At 40.4% G+C, this 20,082-nt stretch overlaps 1 protein-coding gene across 1 annotated transcript in view; it reads left to right on the top strand.

Annotated features, from left to right (window-relative positions):
• Positions 1–20,082, top strand: part of WDR70 (WD repeat domain 70) — a 283,113-nt gene that overhangs the window by 219,741 nt on the left and 43,290 nt on the right. Inside the window, exons 11-13 of the mRNA XM_055554926.1 lie at positions 13,665–13,764; positions 17,113–17,197; positions 19,400–19,538. Coding sequence (XP_055410901.1) covers positions 13,665–13,764; positions 17,113–17,197; positions 19,400–19,538 — 324 coding nt within the window. The remainder of the gene's footprint in view (positions 1–13,664; positions 13,765–17,112; positions 17,198–19,399; positions 19,539–20,082) is intronic.

Genomic DNA, 20,082 nt, shown 5'->3' with positions numbered 1-20,082 from the left:
GTGCTCACCCAATAGTTGCTTTGTAGTGGCGCTGGACTGGGCTCCCCTTGGAAGCTTGGTCTTTTGACTGACATTGATAAAGTTGGCTCCGAGGGGACCCAGCATCCTCTTTGCCCTGGCGCCACTGGGCCCGCCACCCTCCACCAACCCCCCCCCCCCCCGCCCCACTCACTCTTCCTCCCACTCCCTCCCACACCACCTCTCTATCCCTCACTTGAACTGGCTGCCAGAGTTCACAGACAGCTGGGCAGAGAGTGGCTAAATCTGCTCAGCTGCCCGGGAAGCTTGGCGGCCAGGCTGAGGGAAGGAAGCATCGGCTCTCTTTGAAGGTCGGCTGCCAGTGAATCTCAGGCAGCTGGACTTCAAAGGGGGGACCGCCGGGCTTTCCCTCCTGTCTAGGCAGGTCATTCCACGGCACCGTGCTTCCGGTGTTGGCATAGTGGCTTTCAAGTTCCTCTTCAATTAAAGAGCTGAATTGAAAGCTGCGCTTGTGTCCACATTTGTGTTTTTTATGTGCTGTTGCCAGTCTAAGATCCTAACTCCTGTTACTCCAAGCTTAGGAGTAAAGATGGATGCAAAAAGGTAGCAGCATCGCACAAGGGCAGCTCAGGAGATCCACAGCAGTCAGTAGGATCTCCTCAGTGCTAGCTGTGTCCTGTGTTATTTACCAAGCTTTAAGTTACTTCAGGGACTCTCAGTGTGATCTTCTTGAGTAAAGGCTTGTCAGCATATGCTTATGGGCTGAGTTGAGCTAGTGACCTGGAATTGGGTCTGGTCATGGACAGTGACTTTATCTGTTTCCAAAAACTGTTGTGTTTGCTCACCCACTAGCCCGCCTTCACTGTCTTGCTGCACTTTCCCACCTTTCACCTTCAAATTCCCTCAGTGATTGAGGAGAGGACTGGCTTAATACGGAAAGAGCAAGGGTGCTACACAGAGTCCAGGTCCACCTTAGTTGCAAATGGGGGTCCGAGCTGAGGGAGACTCAAGTCAGAAGAGCCATGAGGATGTATGAGTACAGTGGTGGTTAAAGGTGCAGGTCCCAGAGCCAGGCTGCTTAGATTCAAATCCTGGCTCTGCCACTGACTGACCACATACATGACCTTACCTTTCTGCACCACCATGCTCTCCCTGAAAAACAAAGATATAATAGTGCTTATTTCATAAGGCTCTTGGAGGATTTTAAGAGGTTAATACCATGCACCTAGGACAGTGTCTGCTGCTGCTGCTGCGTCACTTCAGTCGTTTCCGACTCTGTGCGATCCCATGGACTGCAGCCTACCAGGCTTCTCCGTCCCTGGGATTCTCCAGGCAAGAACACTGGAGTGGGTTGCCATTTCCTTCTCCAATGCATGAAAGTGGAAAGTGAAAGTGAAGTCACTCAGTCGTGTCCGACTCTTAGCAACCTCATGGACTGCAGCCTACCAGGCTCCTCCATCCATGGGATTTTCCAGGCAACAGTACTGGAGTGGGGTGCCATTGCCTTCTCCCAGGACAGTGTCTAGCTCAGAGTAAATGCTATAAATTTAGCATTTACTGTATTAGCTGTATTATCATGTGCCACATCCATTGACCGGGGCTAGAGGAGCTGAAAAATGACTGGTTTGTGATTTTCACTGCCCCTGTATGGATGAAAGGCTGGTAGCTTCTGCCTTAGATGGAATTTGTAATAGCATTTTTTCCCAGAAATCCCTAATAGTGTAAAAAAAAAAAAAGAGTGAGGTTTGAAGAAGAAAAAAGTTACTTTATGTTATCCATCTCTCTCCTTGCATTGCCTTTCCTGGGAGTACAAGGAGATGCAGTTCATTTAGAGCAATTATAGTAATAATCTATGCAAACCCAAAACCAGTCTAGTTTAAAACACGCCTGCAAATGTAAATATAGATATATAAATAAGTTAAAAAAATGGTGTTTTAGTAAGGAGTACAGTTTCTAGAGTTAGATTCAGGGTTCCAATTTTTGCTCTATTTATTAGTCATATTCTTTGGGTAAGTTACCTCTCTAAGCATCAGTTTTCTTGGTTGTTAAATGAGATGATAACTACAGGAGGCTTGTTTTAAGAATGAAATTAGGAAATTTTATGTTGCATCAAGTAGCAGTATGTTCAGTAAATGTACCTGTGATTATTATTACTATTGCCATTACCATTAGTGTTACAACTTAAAATTATTGTTGAATCACAAGGAAGCCTTTTTAGTTTATGTAACAATGATTTTTACAAATAGAGTGCCTCTCCCAAAGATTTTTATTCTCTGTAGATCCAAGGTCAGCAAACTACAGGCTGAATCCAGCCTGCCACCTCTTTTTATAAATAAGGTTTTGTTGGACCACAGCCTCATCCACTTGTTTACTGTCTGTGGCTGCTTTCATACTGTCACAGCAGAAGTGAATAGTTGCAGCAGAGACTTCACAGTCCCCAAAGCCTAAAATATTTACTGTCTGGCCTTTTCTAGAAAAAGTTTACTAACCCTTGCTCTAAATATATAGTTCCCCAATTAAGATCCAGAGAATGTTAATTCTGTTCATGTTAGTAAGTACTTTCTGAAAAGGAGGAGGGAAAAAAAAAAATGGTTCCATAGTGAAATAAGCTTTGGAAATGTTAGAGAAGTTGATTTATTCTAGGACTACTACTTAAAAGACCCTGGCTTTTAATCTACTAATGTGCATTGTGAATCTTCAAGACAAGGCCACGGTACGCAAATAAACTCTGGTTTCCCAGGCTTACTTGGCTATAGAATGACCCCCCCATCCCATCCCCCACCCCTAGATCTGATGATGTTACACACAACATCTTTTGGGAAACCCTGCTTTGAGACTTCTCTTTAGAAGGACTTTCTTCTTAAATCTTTCCTTTTGGTGACATAGGTGTATCCTCATTTAGAGAGCCACAAAATATCATATGAGATTCTGTATTACCTCATTTTTTCCCCCAGTAAACTTATACTTTGCTTAAAATTATAATAGTAAAATATAGCAGATATTTAAAAGCTCTAATAAGATAATGGCCCCATCTTTAAATGAGTCTATATGATGTCTCAGAGGTTAGAAATGGAGTCTCCAAGTCCAAAGTTTGATTTCATGCTTTCTTGCAATCCTAAAAGCAGGAGTTTTTTGTAGGGCTCTAACGTTTATTTGCATCCAGATTTCTGAAGCATAAATCTTGAGTGCCTAACTGGGATACCAGCTGATCTCAGCTCAGGTTTATAAGAAGGGAGATTAATGTGAAGGTAACTTGTGCCCGAGCCATAAGGGGTTTGTTTTATAGACTAAAGTAAACACCTTGAATTTCAAGTTGCAAGCACATGGGGAGCCAGAAGATTCCAGAGCAGTGGCATCATGTTCTGCCTGTGACTCACAGAGCTCGTGGCTGAGCCTTCTGCAGCTGCAGCTTCCAGCTGGTCATCAGACAGGGCCCTAGGTAGTGGCACACTGCGTTCACCTGGTCCGAGATGACCAAACACATGAAATTGCAACATTGTCCAGTGACGAATGAAGGCTGGGCTATCTCTTTGCCAAATACAGTTGAAGAATAAATCCTACGGGTCATAACTGTTTTCTGAAATCACAGTGGTTGCAGCAGTGAACCTGGACTGAGAGTGGAGAATCCTGCTGAAAAGTTCAGCTCTGATCATACATGCTCCCTCTCACTTCCTCCCTCCCTCCCTTCTCTTGGTGTCTCCCCTCCCCTCACCCCTCCCTTGAGTGTCCTTTTTATGGCAGAAGTCAGTTCTTAGTCATTTTGATGCCCTTTAAACCTGGCTTATGTTTGATGCAGGAAATGTTTTATGAAAGAATAAGAGGTCTTAAGTGTTTCTTCTCCTTTCCCAACTTGTGAATCATTGTAAGAAAATTCTACACTGTCTCTTCATTTGTTATCTCTATGTTGTGTGTATAATGGGTCCTCAGTAAATGTGATTGACGTTGTAAATATGGATCCTAAAAATTTTATTATTACACTATTTTATGAGAGATGATAAATGGACTTTCCAGAAACCTTTGTCAGATATCATTGTCTTTGTCTTTATTTTTAAAAAATAAAGAAAGAGAGGTAGAGAGTGGAAAGGAATGAGGAAAGGGGACAACATCTTGGCTGGAATATAATTATCTGTTTTAAAAAAAGTTAGGAACTTGGAAACTGTCAACTTGGTATGAAATATGTTGTTTCCTTGAAACATGCTCAAAAGTTCAGAGTTTCATTTGCTATATTTTTTATGTTCATCTTGTAAGCACCATGACATGTGATACATTACATATTATTCTGTGCTCTAAGACTCATTGGGGTTCTTAGAGTTCAGATGATGAGCCTGGGAAAGAAATAATCTGAAGCTGACCTACTTGAAAGAAAGGATCAGCAATGTTATTCATCTGGTAACATAAAGAAAAGCAATTTAAGCACACAACCCTCCCTTCTTTGTTTTCCATGAATGAGCTATTTCCAAGTATTCACCTCTCTTACTCAAATATTGTCTTCTGGAATCATTGTCTTAGTGTCAAAGAATATATAGAAGAAATGGCTGCAACTGGATGAAAACACTCTACAACTATCTAGAGACAATAATTATCTCAAGCAATGCCAGCAAAGATTAAGAAACATTACTAGAGAGAACTTTTATTCTCACAGGCAGATGCAAAAAGGCGAAAGCGGAGTGTAATGATTATATAAAGTACAGACATGATACAGTTGAATTAATTTTAATTGTTGGTTTGTACAGTACTCTTGCCTGGAAAATCCCATGGATGGAGGAGCCTGGTGGGCTACAGTCCATGGGGTCGCTAAGAGTCGGACATGACTGAAGCGACTTTGCAGCAGTAGCAGCAGCAGGACTAGTTTATGATGAACATTATTTGGTAGAGTGCTAAGGTAGGGGAGCAAGAATTAACCTTCTTAAAACTTTATTAATGCTCCTGTAGTATCACCTGACCCATAATAATGATAGACACATACAATGCTTACGATCTGCTCCACCTGTTCACATCCTTCATGTGTTGTATTAGTTAGCTTTTGCTGCATAAGAAACTCCCCTAGAACTTAGTAGCTTTAAACAACAAGCAGTAATTATTTCTCACAATTCTCTGGGTCGGGGGCAGATCTTCTGGTCTGAACTGGCTTGGCTTCTCTACTGCATCTGCACTTAACTAACTGCTCCGTCAAGGCTGGGTACTCTAGACTGGCCTCACCAGCATGTCTGGCTATTGGCTAGCTGTCCGCTGGTGCTGTGGAATGACTGGACACATGTCCCTGGTCATCCAGAAAGCATCTTGTAATTTTTCACAAGAGTTCCAAAAGCAGCAAGAAAGCAAGTCCCTACATATATGCCTTTAAAGTTCTCTGCTTGTGTCTTGTTTGCTAATGTCCTCTGTTAGTTAGGGTTCTCAGAGAAGCAAATGTTAAGGCAGCATTAGATGCATAAAAGATTTGTTGCCAAATCTCCTGTAAGGGAAAAGTGTGTGGAGAACTGGAGAGTATCAGGTGGTGATGCAGATCTGACTCCTGTGAAGGAAAGAGGGAGGCAACGAAGGAGGGCTGGCTAAGAAGAATCTCAGACTGCAGTACAGTTCTTTGAAAACTTTGGCCAGGCCAATGGGAACTCCTTGAGCCCAAGTCAACCCAAGGCTTTGTTAGTCTGCTCTAGCTATACTGATATCCCAGTTAGCATGGTGGCTACAGTTGAGACTACTACTTTATTCAGTCTATAGTCAACAATCCGTTTTTGGAAGGACGAGAATTACTGCCCCACTGAGGAGCACTGTCCGTCCTCTTAGGAATCTGGCTACCTCTATAGTCAATTGGTTTCTGATCTGAAAATAGGGTCAGATATAGGAACAGAGCAAGAGATCATGATTTTTTTTTTATTGAAATTACCATCTTTAGCCTCCTTTGTCTCTGTTTCTCTCTCTTTTTGATTGTAGATATTAAGCAGTATCTTTGTTGTCTGCCCATCTCTTCTATCTCTAGGAATGCCGTGTTCATACAGTATATTAATTTGACTATTGCAGAATCTTTTGGAGAGGTTTTATTGTCTAATTTTCTGTAATTGAAATGACTTTGTGGGAATAGCGAATTGAAAAGTACTTTTATATGACAGTTCCTATACTTTTGTATACATTATTCTCATAATCCTTACTATATATCTCCAAAGTCAGAGAAACAGGATGAAATTATATTCAGTCTAGGCCTGTATTTTGGGGGTTCCCTGGTGGCTCAGAGGGTAAAGAATCTGCATGCAATGCAGGAGACCGAGTTTGATCCCTGGGTGGGGAAGATCCCCTGGAGAAGGGAATGGCTGCCCACTCTAGTATTCTTGCCTAGAGAATCCCATGGACAGAGGAGCCCGGTGGGCTACAGTCCATGGGGTTGAGAGAGTCGGACACGCCTGAACAACTAAGCATGCATGCGTGCACGCACCCATCTATACTTATTCTGTTGTTTACTCTTGGCGTTCAAAGAATCCTGGAACATTTTTAATACTGGTGGTATAGCAAGTAACCCTAACATGTGATTGAAAATATAGAATTGATTGGAATTGCTTGATTATCAGTTCAGTCACTCATTTGTGTCCGACTCTTTGCGACCCCATGGACTGCAGCACGCCAGGCTTCCCTCTCCATCACCAACTCCTAGAGCTTGCCCAAACTCATGTCCACTTAGTCCATGATACAGTCGGTGATGCCATCAAACCATCTTATCCTCTGTCATCCCCTTCACCTCCGCCCTCAATCTTTCCCAGTCTTTTCCTCGGGGTTTCTTTTTTTTTTTTTTTTTTAACCATCTTAATTATTTTTAATGTACAGTTCAGTGGTATTAAATACATTATTGCTTTTAAACTCTGTTTTAAAGATGATACAACATATTTTCACAGTTTTTCTTTATCAAGCAATTTCAAGGTAAAGAAATACGATTTTGAGAGTCAACCAAGGTGGTGTAAGTCCTGCTACTGACCTTAAGCCTAGAATGATTATTCATCCTCTCTGAATCTATTCCCTTATCTATGAAATGAAAAATGTACCTACTTTGCAAGGATTTACATGAGGAATAAAAATAGTCTATGTAATGCACCTAGCACAGTGCTTGGAACACAGCAGGTTCACAATACCATTATTATCGGCCAACACTTATTGATTGTTAGTCTCCTTTCTAAGGACTTGACCTGAACTTTCTCATTTTATCTTTACAATAACCCTATGAGGTAGGTAGTGTTACTGATCCTCCTTTTTTCTGACTGTTAGATAGCTAATAAGTGGTAGAGCTAGAATTCATACTTGAGTAGTCTCACACCAGACTGTGGGACTAACCACTTTGCTTCCCTGCCTCTACTGCAAATGGTTTTTATCCTTGATCAAGGAATTAATGGACTAGGCTTTGGTGCTCAGAAATTAAGAAGTAGGAGCACATGTTAAATTGACTGACCGTCATATGCAGGCACTAGGCTAGCCATTTCAAAAAGACTTTCCCATTTCAGTTACTATTTAATCACTGTCTTTATCACTTCTAAGAATTCATGAAATTTTCTAGAACCCTACAGATAGAAGCTGCTTTATTTTGTTAATAGTGCAGCTCTAGTTTCCCAGCATTTTTTAATTGCAGCTCTCCTTCTGGAAGGTAGGTAATCACATTGTTATTTATGGAAGAAACACTAATGAGATGCTAGGTTGACAGATGATACAAGATACGTGGTACCTTTGCTTCAGTTCAGTTCAGTTCAGTTGCTCAGTTGTGTCTGACTCTTTGCGACCCCATGGACTGCAGCACACCAGGCTTCCCTGTCCATCACCAGCTCCCAGTTCAGTTCAGTCGCGCAGTCAGGTCCATCTCTTTGTGACCCCATGAACCGCAGCATGCCAGGCCTCCCTGTCCATCACCAACTCCCAGAGTCTACCCAAACCCACGTCCATCGAGTCAATGATGCCATCCAGCCATCTCATCCTATGTTGTCCCCTTCTCCTCCTGCCTTCAATCTTTCCCAGCATCAGGGTCTTTTCCAATGAGTCAGCTCTTTGCATCAGGTGGCCAGAGTATTGGAGTTTCAGCCTCAGCATCAGTCCTTCCAATGAACACCCAGGACTGATCTCCTTCAGGATGGACTGGTTGGATCTCTTTGCAGTCCAAGGGACTCTCAGGAGTCTTCTCCAACACTACAGTTCACAAGCATCAATTCTTCAGTGCTCAGCTTTCTTTATAGTCCAACTCTCACACCCATAGATGACCACTGGAAAAACCATAGCCTTCACTAGACGGACCTTGTTGGCAAAGTAATGTCTCTGCTTTTTAATATGCTCTCTAAGTTGGTCATAACTTTCCTTCCAAGGAGTAAGCGTCTTTTAATTTCATGGCTGCAGTCACCATCTGCAGTGATTTTGGAGCCCCAAAAAATAAAGTCTGACACTGTTTCCACTGTTTCCCCATCTGTTTCCATGAAGTGATGGGACCAGATGCCATGGTCTTCGTTTTCTGAATGTTGAGCTTTAAGCCAACTTTTTCACTCTCCTCTTTCACTTTCATCAAGAGGCTTTTTAGTTCCTCTTCCCTTTCTGCCATAAGGGTGGTGTCATCTGCATATCTGAGGTTATTGATATTTCTCCTGGCAATCTTGATTCCAGCTTGTGCTTCTTCCAGCCCAGCGTTTCTCATGATGTACTCTGCATAGAAGTTAAATAAGCAGGGTGACAATATACAGCCTTGACGTACCCCCTTTCCTATTTGCAACCAGTCTGTTGTTCCATGTCCAGTTCTAACTATTGCTTCCTGACCTGCGTACAGGTTTCTCAAGAGGCAGGTCTGGTATTCCCATCTCTTTCAGAATTTCCCACTGTTTCTTGTGATCCACACAGTCAAAGGCTTTGGCATAGTCAATACAGCAGAAATAGATGTTTTTCTGGAACTCTTTTGCTTTTTCGATGATCCATCAGATGTTGGCAATTTGATGTCTGGTTCCTCTGCCTTTTCTAAAACAAGGTTGAACATCTGGAAGTTCACGGTTCACATATTGCTCCCAGAGCCTACTCAAACTCATGTCCATCTCACCCGTGATGCCATCCAACCATCTCATCCTCCTTTGTCCCCATCTCCTCCCATCTTCAGTCTTCCCCAGCATCAGGGTCTTTTCAAATGAGTCAGTTCTTTGCATCAGGTGGCCAAAGTTTTGGAGCTCCAGCTTCAGCATTAATCCTTCCAGTGAATATTCAGGACTGATATCCTTTAGGATTGACTGGTTGGATCTCCTTGCAGTCCAGGGGACTCTCAAGAGCCTTTTCAACACCACAGTTCAAAAGCATCAATTCTTCAGCACTCAACTTTCTTTATGGTCCAACTCTCACATCCATACATGACTACTGGAAAAACCAGAGCTTTGACTAGATGGACCTTTGTTGGCAAAGTAATGTCTCTGCTTTTTGTATGCTGTCAAGGTTGGTCATAGCTTTTCTTCCAAGGAGCAAGTGTTTTTTAAATTTTATGGCTACAGTCACTATCTGCAATGATTTTGGAGCCCAAGAAAATAAATTCTCTCACTATTTCCCCATTTATTTGCCATGAAGTGATGGGACCAGATTCCGTGATCTTAGTTTTTTGAATGCTGAGTCTTAAGCCAGCTTTTTCACTCTTCTCTTTCACTTTCATCAAGAGGCTCTTTAGTTCCTCTTTGCGTTCTGCCATAAGGGTGGTATCATCTGCATATCTGAGGCTATCGATATTTCTTCTGGCAGTCTTGATTCTAGCTTGTGCTTCATCCAGCCCAGCATTTTGCATGATGTACTCTGCATATAAGTTAAATAAGCAAAGTAACAATATACAGCCTTGACGTACTCCTTCCCCAATTTTGAACCAGTCCGTTGTTCCATGTCCAGTTCTAACTGTTGTTTCTTGACCTGCATACAGATTTCTCAGGAGGCAGGTAGTGTGGTCTGGCATTCTCATCTCTTGAAGAATTTTCCAGTATGTTGTGATCCACATAGTCGAAGGCTTTAGCGTAGTCAGTGAAGCAGAAATAGATGTTCTTCCAGAATTCTCTTGCTTTTTCTATGTTCCAATGGATGTTGACAATTTAATCTCTGGTTCCTCTGCCTTTTCTAAATCCAGTTTGAATATCTGGAAGTCCTCGGTTCATGTACTGTTGAAGCCTAGCTTGGAGGATTTTGAGCATTACTTTGCTAATGTGTGAGATGAGTGCAATTGTGTGGTAGTTCGAGCATTATTTGGCATTGCCTTTCTTTGGGATTGGAATGAAAAATGACCTTTTCCAGTCCTGTGGCCACTACTGAGTTTTCCAAATTTGCTGGCATATTGAGTGCAGCACTTTAACAGCATCCTCTTTTAGAATTTGAAATAGCTCAACTGGAATTCTATCACCTCCACTCGTTTTGTTCGTGGTGATGCTTCCTAATGCCCACTTGACTTCGTAGTCCAGCTATTTTTAAGCTTGATTATAACTAAGCTTAAAAATAGATTCTCAGTGAATCTGTTGAATCCCCTATCTATTTAGGGGGGCCTAGGGGTAGATTTGTGGAGAAGGAAATGGCAACCCACTCCAGTGTTCTTGCCTGGAGAACCCCAGAGACAGAGGAGCCTGGTGGGCTGCCGTCTATGGGGTCGCACAGAGTCGGACACAACTGAAGCGACGCAGCAGCAGCAGCAGCAGGGGTAGATTTGAGAGGACAGTTATATGTTAGTACACCTAGTTTGTTAGATAGCCTAGCATTTGTCTCATCTTGCTCTTAGAGTTTGATTTTTGGTAGCATAGTTGCATTTCAGCAACTTTCTAAGAGGAGGTGCCCATTACAGACTGAATAAATGTGTGCTGTGGACACAAGGCAGGGAGATAGTAGGTTAAATGCAACTCAGTCACTTTGGGAATTAGAGGGAAAGAATAAGAGTGAAAGGAAGATGTATAGGGCATGTTATTTGCAAGATTAATAAACTATTTAATATGGAACAGAAAAATTAAGCCTGTTGACCATGGTCAAACTAAAATATAGTAAGCACAAATTTTAGGTCAGGTTGACTTGGCTCTAGGACCAGTTTTCTTTCTACTGAATTTCCCCCAGTTTTCAGCCTAGCAATTTATTTAAATTCTGTCATTTAAGATAGTTTATTCCACTGTTTTTATTAATTACAAAGCGTGTTTTGATGCTTTTCAGGGTTGTCTTTCCTCTTGCATTGATAGATACATATTAGTGTGATAGAAAGTTATTGGAATCTGCTGGATGTAAACTCATGGTTTACATGGTTTACTCTATGGTTACCACCATAGAGTATTTGGATTATTTAGAAATTACAGAAAATGGTATATTTTTAAGACTTTGAGGAAGACGTCGTATTTTTCTTTGAGACTTTGACAGTCTCTGTTAGAGAGGAAAAACTAGGATTAGCATAGCCAAAGAAGGCAGGACCAGGACTCACAAGGAGATGTTAGAAGGAAGGGAGTCTTGGATCCAGTTTAAGAAAGGTGTTACAGTTAGAGCCACCCAGACAAATGCACTGATGTTGCTTGTGTCGTAATGAGTTCCTCACTGCTGGAGGCTCTGTGACCATCTGCTCGGAAAGGGTGACTTTACCAGTTGGAAGTTTGTACTGTGTGATCTCAGAAAGGGCCTTTAAAACTAGGTTTTTGTGCTTGCATTTCCCATCTCTTTGAGTATTTGAAACTTGATGTTCTCCAAGTCTAAGATAAGGCACTTCTAAGAATAGGAAGCCTATATAAAGGAGCTAACAATCTCAACTTCCTTAAAGAATGATGTACTTTGCCTGTGATGATTATAAAAGGTGTTAGAGGAGAAGTTGTAGCTTTAGATTTCCCATATTATGCCAGAAGTGTTTTTCAATCACATTGACTTTGTTTTCAAAATGTGGGTGTATTTTTCATTGCAGATTGTCCATATGATGTTTTATGCAAATTTAAGATCCCTTCTGGTTATCCAGTTTATTTCATGGAATAAAACTTTTGTTATTGGTTAAAGTGAAGTAAATGGGTATTTTAAAAGCCTTTTGAAATTTTTTCCAGAATAAAAAAAACTATATTCAGGTGAATTAAGATTTTACATATAGCTATTATATATCATTTCTGTATGATGAAATAAAATATTCCTGCTACAACTGTTCTTGTCTGGATTCAGATGAGATGTTAACACTTTGCTTGTCTTTGCAAACAGGTTCGTCCTAAATTCTTCTATAAACAGGGTGGCAGAGGTTGAGATGTTTAGGTAGTATCACTGAATCAATGGACATGAACTTGAGCAAACTCTGGGAGATAGTGGAGGACAGAGAAGCCTGGCATGCTGTAGTCCATGGGGTCACCAAGTTGGACATACTTAGTGACTGAAAAAAGTGAAGTTAATAATTGAAGAGCAGATTTGATATAAAAATCTCAATCAAAATGAAACTGCCTGCTTGCTCTTGGGTTCATGCTGAAGTTTATATGATATGACTACTATGGGTTCTGTACCTTTTAATGTTCTGTATCCCATCTGATTGGTATATTATATGTGCATATTCAGTCGCTTCAGTTGTGTCCAACTCTTTGCAACCCTATGGACTGTAACTTGCCAGGCTCTTGTGTCTGTAGGATTTCCCAGGCAAGAATACTGGAGCGGGTTGTCATTTCCTACTCCAGGAGATCTTCCTGACCTAGTGATCGAACCCATCACTTGCATGCAAGATCAAACCCGTCTCTTGCATCTCCTGCATTGGCAGGCAGATTCCTTAGCACAGCGCCACCTGCTAAGCTGTTAACAGTAGCCAAGTCTCTGGGTCACCTACCTGTCTTACTAGTCTTTTATAGTCCAGGAAAAATATTTCTTCTTGTTTCTTCTTCCTATATCTAGAGTTACATTATTACAATCATTGATCTCATATAGAACTACATATCTGACTAAATGCTTCAAGTTGCTTAATCATCATTATTTTTGCCAGAGGCCCAGTCACATATTTGGTGATACATGAAATAACAGTTTTGTAAAAGAGGTGATATATAAACAATATAGTTAGCAGTATTAGTAAGGTCATAAGTAAGAATTTAAGTCAAGAACTTCCATTAGGTACAGGTACTTAAGGTACTAAATTCTCTGTGCTTAGTTTTCTAATCTGTACAATGAAGGGAATCTTGCAGAGTAATTGAGAACACCATAGGCAAAAGGTGGCGAAGGATATAGTGCCTGGGATACAGTAGCATTGAGTAAGGTTAGCTGTCATCATTATCAACAGCCTTATCCTACATGTGCACCAAAGATGGTTCAGTACTTACAGCCATGTGCACAGTGTCTGACATATACTAGGAACACGATGATATTTTTGCATCAATAATATATTCATTAGTAATTTTTATTTATATTTATTCATTCAGATAACTACAGAAAATGGTCCCTAAAACTTTACAAGTATAAGAAGAAGAACTAAGTGTGGGGCTAATCTTGTGTTGCTCAGAGCTTGCTGAGGCAGTCTGAAAAATACCTCCTAACACTAGAACTTTAACCTTATCTCTTCCTTTCTCTTACTAAAGCAAATGGATGTTTTAAAAGCCCTTTGAATTTTTCCAGAATTAAAAAAAAACTATATTCAGGTGAAATTATAGCTGTTATGTACCATTTTCTGGATGATAAAATATTCTTGCCACAAAACTGTTTTGATTGGGATTCAGATGAGAAGTTAGCACTTTGCTTGTCTTTGCAAACAGGTTCATCCGAAATTCCACTATAAACAAGCTCATGACCCAGGCACAGATACTTCTTGCGTGACTTTTTCCTATGATGGTACTGTCCTTGCTTCTCGTGGAGGTAGGTTAAAAGCTTTCTTCTTGATGTGTTTCTATATGTAAAATGATCATATTTAGCGCTAACAGATATCACACCAATATCTTAGCACTTAGTAAAGCTGGCTGTGCTTTTGTTAATGGCCTTTGCCAGTCTAGTTTTTTTCATTACAGTGCATTTTCAGCATGGCAGTATTCTTTTATTGGAAATTACCAAGTAAAATTTAGAAAATATGTATTTTTTTCCCAAGTTTCAATTTTACCTCCAAATTTCATCAGTGTTTGGAACCTCTGAGGATGACCTCTGCTTCTACATTATGGAATTTTGTAGATGATATTCTATATTCTTTCTATATTATTTTATAGTTCTTGGTCTGGTATTTCAAACTCTGCTATTTGCTGACCATTTTTTTTTTCAGTTTAAACACTAACTCAATTTAGTTAATAAAAAGTTGTATATCTAGATGTTACTTTTTAAATAGTTACATAATCCTCTGTGATTGTATTGTATTGACAAGTTGACTTATCCATGCTTATATGGTTGAATGTAGGTTGTTTCTAACTTTTTGCTAAATCTTTCTCAAATGAATAAGTGGTATACAAGGAAATAAGAGAATAGTAAGGGTAGTTTATAAACAAAGCGTTACGGGGAAGTGTGGGGTGGGCCTGAGAATCTTCTAGTAGGCCTATTTTTGGGGAGAGGAAAGAATCAGGCTTCAGCAGGTTGGAGCCATGTTATAGATGGCCTTAAATATCATAAAGGATTCAGTCTTTATTCTATAGACCAAATGAATCTAGCAGTGTTACATTTATTCTCTCACATAGTTTATTCACATCATTCACTTTCACTTAACTACTGTATGTTGAGTAAGCACTCTGAGCTAAGTATTATACTAGGTGCTTGGTATAAACTGTGGACATCACAACAGAGTTCCTTTCCTGAAAGAAGAAAAGACCCTGGTGCTGGGAAAGATTGAGGGCAGGAGGAGAAGGGGATGACAGAGGATGAGATGGTCGGATGGCATCACAGACTCAATGGACATGAGTCTGAGTAAACTCTGGGAGTTGGTGATGGACAGGGAGGCCTGGCGTGCTGCTATCCATGGGGTCACAAAGGTTTGGACATGACTGAGACACTGAACTGAACTGATAGGGTTTAGTGAAAGCAAGGAAGACAGATGTAGCACGGCTTTCCCCTTAGTTTAACTGGTCCGTGTTCCTTTACCCTTGGGGAATCCATTCCAATTCTTTCTTCCCAGGAAGTCTTATATATTTTACCCTCACGTAATTTTAAAAATCAAAGCACATGTACATGTATTTTCTATTTACGGTATATGTGGCAAAATGGATATGCATAAAAATATATATTTTGGTTCAGCAATTCTAACCTATTTTTTGTTTTGTTTTAAAAAACTTTTTATTTCGTATTGGAATATAACCAATTAGCAATGTTGTGATAGTTTCAGGTGGATAACAAAGGGACTCAATCATACATGTACATGTACCCATTCTCCCCCAAACTCCCCTCCCATCCAGGCTGCCACAAAACATTCAGCAGAGCTCCCTGTGCTATACAGTAGGATCTTGTTGTCTAACCTGCTATCTGAGTCCTCAGATGACTTACTTAATACCATATACTGTATTCTTTGTGGGTTTCCCAGGTGGCATTAGTGGTAAAGAACCCACCTGCCAGTGCAGGACTCATAAGTGATGTGGGTTCAATCCCTGGGTCAGGAAGATCCCCTGGAGGAGGGCATGGCAACCCATTCCAGTATTCTTGCCTAGAGAATCCCATGGATAGGAAGCCTGGGGGACTATGGTCCATAGGGTCACAAAGAGTCAGACATGACTGAAGTAGCTTAGCACATATGCACATGCTATACTCTTTACTTACAAGCAGTGATTTTTAGCCCAAGAGTATATCTGAATCTCCAGGAGGGTTTTTAAAATGGTAAGTGCACTACTTGAAAATTCTCACAGTCACTCATTCTTACATCTCTAGAGTGGTACATCCAAATCTCCTGGGTAGAGTGGGGAGAGACAAGGGGAATAAGAGAGGAGCATACTTTAAAAATTCTTCCTGTAGGGTTTGAAATAGGTCAGCCCTACCCAGTTGGCTATTACTGCCTTAGAAGTATGAGATTAATTCCATTTCAGTCAAAGACATTTTAGTGATAATTTTTCCTTTCCCCTTGCATCCTATACTAGCTATTGGGTAACATGTCATCAGCAGCACATGTCTGCTGTAGTCCATCATTTTCTTTCCTGGATGTATAGAATATGCCAGATGGACATTTCTCTGTTCAGCAAAGTCCCCAGGGTGTTGTGAGGTGCTCCTGCTAGCTCCAGAACCTGCCAGGCTAGCTAAACTGCTTAATACAGATTAATGTTTTCTTTTTGTTTGAGGATTGTGAGGATGGGTAACCTTTTTTTAAAAAGACTGAAAGCAAAAACGTTCTTCCAGTATAAGCAGGTCTCTAATCCAGCCAGTTGTGGATTAGTGCACCTGCCAAAAGTTGGATTTCAGAGGCAGGGTCACAGGAGAGAGAATGGGGATTTTTATTGAACTCTCCACTCACCTCACTTGCATCTGATACTAATTCCTTATTGGACTCCAGGGATTGAGGCAGGTCTCAGCTGTGGACACTGGGGAGCAAGAACAGCAAAGGTATTACTTATAAGAGTTCTGGCTTTCATTATGGACAGGAATTAGTTAGTAGCCTTATAGAAATATTTCAAAAGTGATTCTTTAAAGAATATTCATTATATTTTAAATGGCTTGGAAAAGCTGTACTCCCCAGCAAGGTGAAGAATGAGAGGCACAGATAGAGTTACCCTGCAGGGAACAGAATCACGTGGCTCACCCTCATTAATGTTAATGGATATTTTCACCCACACACAAGTGGGAGAAAGAATCTGTTGTGAACTGCACTATTTTCAGTCCTGATGGTTGTTAAATTAATATCTTCTTAAGAAGTCAAGTTTTGCACAAATACACCACAGGGAAACTACCATCTGCTCTGCAGACAGTCACTCTTTAGAGATTCTTCAGGGTTCCTCCTAGCCTACAGATGCTACATCAATCTGGAAAGTAACTTCTAGGAGGCTAGTTCATTATCCTGTACCTTTCTACTGTTCTCAGGCTCCCCAGTTAAACAGTAAAACATGTTATGTGCATCTGCTTCCTTCTTCCTTCCCTCCTGCCTCTTTCCTTTCTCTCTCCCTCCCTCCCTCCCTCCCTCCCCCACCTCCTCTCACCTGTCCTATTCTTAAAGTTATATACTAAGTTTAGCAAATTCTAAACATGGAACTGTTTCTTTTTTTTTTTGCAAAATTTATTTTCTGTCTTTTTTTTTTCTCATTCCTCTATCAGGTGATGATACATTAAAATTATGGGACATCCGACAGTTTAATAAGCCACTCTTTTCTGCCTCAGGTCTTCCCACAATGTTCCCAATGTAAGTAGCATATTTTTAATATTTGATAAGCACAGGAGAATTGTAAAGTAACTTCTTCATCTTCATGTTAATTTACAGTATATGTCTTAGATCATCTAGAAAAGGGACTAGAGAGTGATTGAAATAGGTTTTTTGAAAGATGCATTTTATTTTTCCTTTAATTTTGTACGTTCTTCAGAACATAAGATTTTATTTTTGAAGTTGAAATGATGTACGTTCATGTGTTTGTGTGTGTGAATATATACATTGTGTGCACACATAGGGTCTTGAGATAGTAAAAACATTTTCAAGGATTGTTCTTTTGATAGTGTATAAATGACAGAGTAGGCCTGTCTTTATTTTAAAATTTGAATCCTCATACCATTAAACGTTCAAAAAACTAAAATCATGGCATCTGGTCCCATCACTTCATGGCAAATAGATGGGGAAAAAGTGGAAACAGTGACAGATTTTATTTTCTTGGGCTCCAAAATCACTCCAGACAATGACTGCAGCCATGAAATTAAAAGTTGCTTGCTCCTTGGAAGAAAAACTGACAGACCTAGACAGCATATTAAAAAGCGGACACACATGTATACCTGTGGCGGATTCATTTTGATATTTGGCAAAACTAATACAATTATGTAAAGTTTAAAAATAAAATAAAATTAAAAAAAAAAAAAAAAAAAGCAGAGACATCACTTTGCTGACAAAGGTCCATCTAGTCAAAGCTGTGGTTTTTCCAGTAGTCATATATGGATGTAAGAGTTGGACCATAAAGAAGGCTGAGCACCAAAGAATTGATGCTTTTGAACTGTGGTGCTGGAGAAGACTCTTGAGAGTCCTTTGGACTGCAAGGAGATCAAGCCAGTCAATCCTAAAGGAAATCAACCCTGAATATTCATTAGAAAGACTGATGCTGAAGATGAAGCTCCAGTATTTTGGCCACCTGATGTGAAGAGCTGATTCATTGGAAAAGACCCTGATGCTGGGAAAGATTGAGGTCAAGAGGAGAAATGGGTGACAGAGGACAAGATGGTTGGATAGCATCACCGACTCGATGGACATGAGTCTGAGCAAACTCTGGGAAATGGTGAAGGACAGGGAAGCCTAGCGTGCTGCAGGCCATGGGATCTCAAACAACCAGACATGACTTAATGATTGAACAACAACAACCATAAAAGCAACTTTTCATAGTTACTGAACCTTTATATATTATTTCCTCAATATTTCTTATCATCATTCCAATCAGTAATTTGGTAACCTTCCCTTATTCAGACTGTCTTGCTCTGGGTGGGTGAACACTGTAATCTCCATTCTGCTAAGTTGTAACTGAAGCTTTAAAGATTTTTCTGCAAGCAGCTGAGGTTGGGATTTGGTCTCTAAGTCCCACAGTTGGTACCTAAGCAAAATTTTCTATTTTGGTTGAAATAAATTTCACATCTGTATTAAATGATGACCAGCAAGGAGAGCACAATGGTAATAGAAGCAGCAAATGGAGGAAGCTGTATAATATCAGAGCACTAACTCCAACATGGCCTGTGGCCCATGGTGTTTATCTGTTAAAACAAACAGATGGACAAACAAACGTGAATTTATAGCCAAGATGAATGTTTTGAGCCTAGCGCCTGCTACAAGTAATGCTAACTGCATAACGTCTTTGGCCCACGTCTTAGGGTATTCACAGTCAGATGGCTGGACCTGTCATCCTCAAGAGCCGTTGAATCACAGCCGTCAGTTAGGTTCCAGCGGTGCAGGCTGCTCCTCATTGCTCGGTGCTTGACTTGACAAAACTCAAATTATCTGAGAGGTAGTGCTAATGAAAATAGTTCTCAAACTGGTCAAAATCATTACCACTTAGACATTAGTTGTGTATAGACAGGATCAATGTCAATATTGAGTTTTTTCCCACACTCTATTTACAGTAAAAGATATTATAATATTTAGAAATTAGAGCACAGATTCTGGAGTCAGACTAAATTCAAACCCCAGCTGCACCACTTTCTTTTGTGATCTCAGACAAGATTCATTTAACTTCTTTCCGCCTCAGTTTCCTCATCAGTAAAATGGGGATATTAATGTAAGTGTCTGACATATTATAAACCCTGTATAAGAGTTGTCTCTTATTACAGTGATGTTGTTTATGTTTTATTTAACTCACTCATTGCTGCTGCTTTGTTGTGGGGTCATAAGCCTAACCTTATAAACTCCTGTTGTCTCTAGGACTGACTGCTGTTTCAGTCCAGATGATAAACTCATAGTCACTGGGACATCTGTTCAAAGAGGATGTGGCAGCGGCAAACTTGTTTTCTTCGAGCGCAGGACTTTCCAAAGGGTGTATGAAATAGACATCACAGATGCGGTATGTACTTTCTTTCTTCCCAGCCTTGGGAAGAAAGTGAAGCTTGCCTCTTAGCCATCTTTGGTTTTGGTTTTGAAACAGAACATAAGCTCTTGCCCTTCCAGTACAGAGGTAGCTGCTTTTTTTTCTCCAATACAGGAATTATTAGTGAGCACATTGCAGAGTGGCTTACCTACACTTTCCCCCGTCCTGACCCAGTATTTCCTGTGGGTGCACACCATAGTCAGAATTTCAGCTGCGCCTGGGATGTTTACCCTCTCTACCAACCAATTTCAGGAGAGGAGAGGCAGATCGTCATGTAGCATACAGAAAGAAGCTTCCCACAGTGTGCGTGTTTATAAGGATTCAGGGATTATGGACAGAGTGAAAAGTTATACCCTCAGAATGTGATGAAACGTATCATTATTTGAAATCTTTGTCAGAATTTTCCTTGTCAGAGTTGTCATTGAGGTAAGGTGTGGCTTCCACTAAGTTTAATTTCTGTTTAGTTATTGGAAGTTTAAAACATTTCAGATTTAACTACCAAATCCCCACCCCCTTAAGT

The sequence above is a fragment of the Bubalus kerabau genome, chromosome 18, assembly GCF_029407905.1.
Source record: "Bubalus kerabau isolate K-KA32 ecotype Philippines breed swamp buffalo chromosome 18, PCC_UOA_SB_1v2, whole genome shotgun sequence".
Lineage (NCBI taxonomy): Eukaryota > Metazoa > Chordata > Mammalia > Artiodactyla > Bovidae > Bubalus > Bubalus kerabau.
This window is presented reverse-complemented; position numbering and strand designations above follow the sequence as displayed.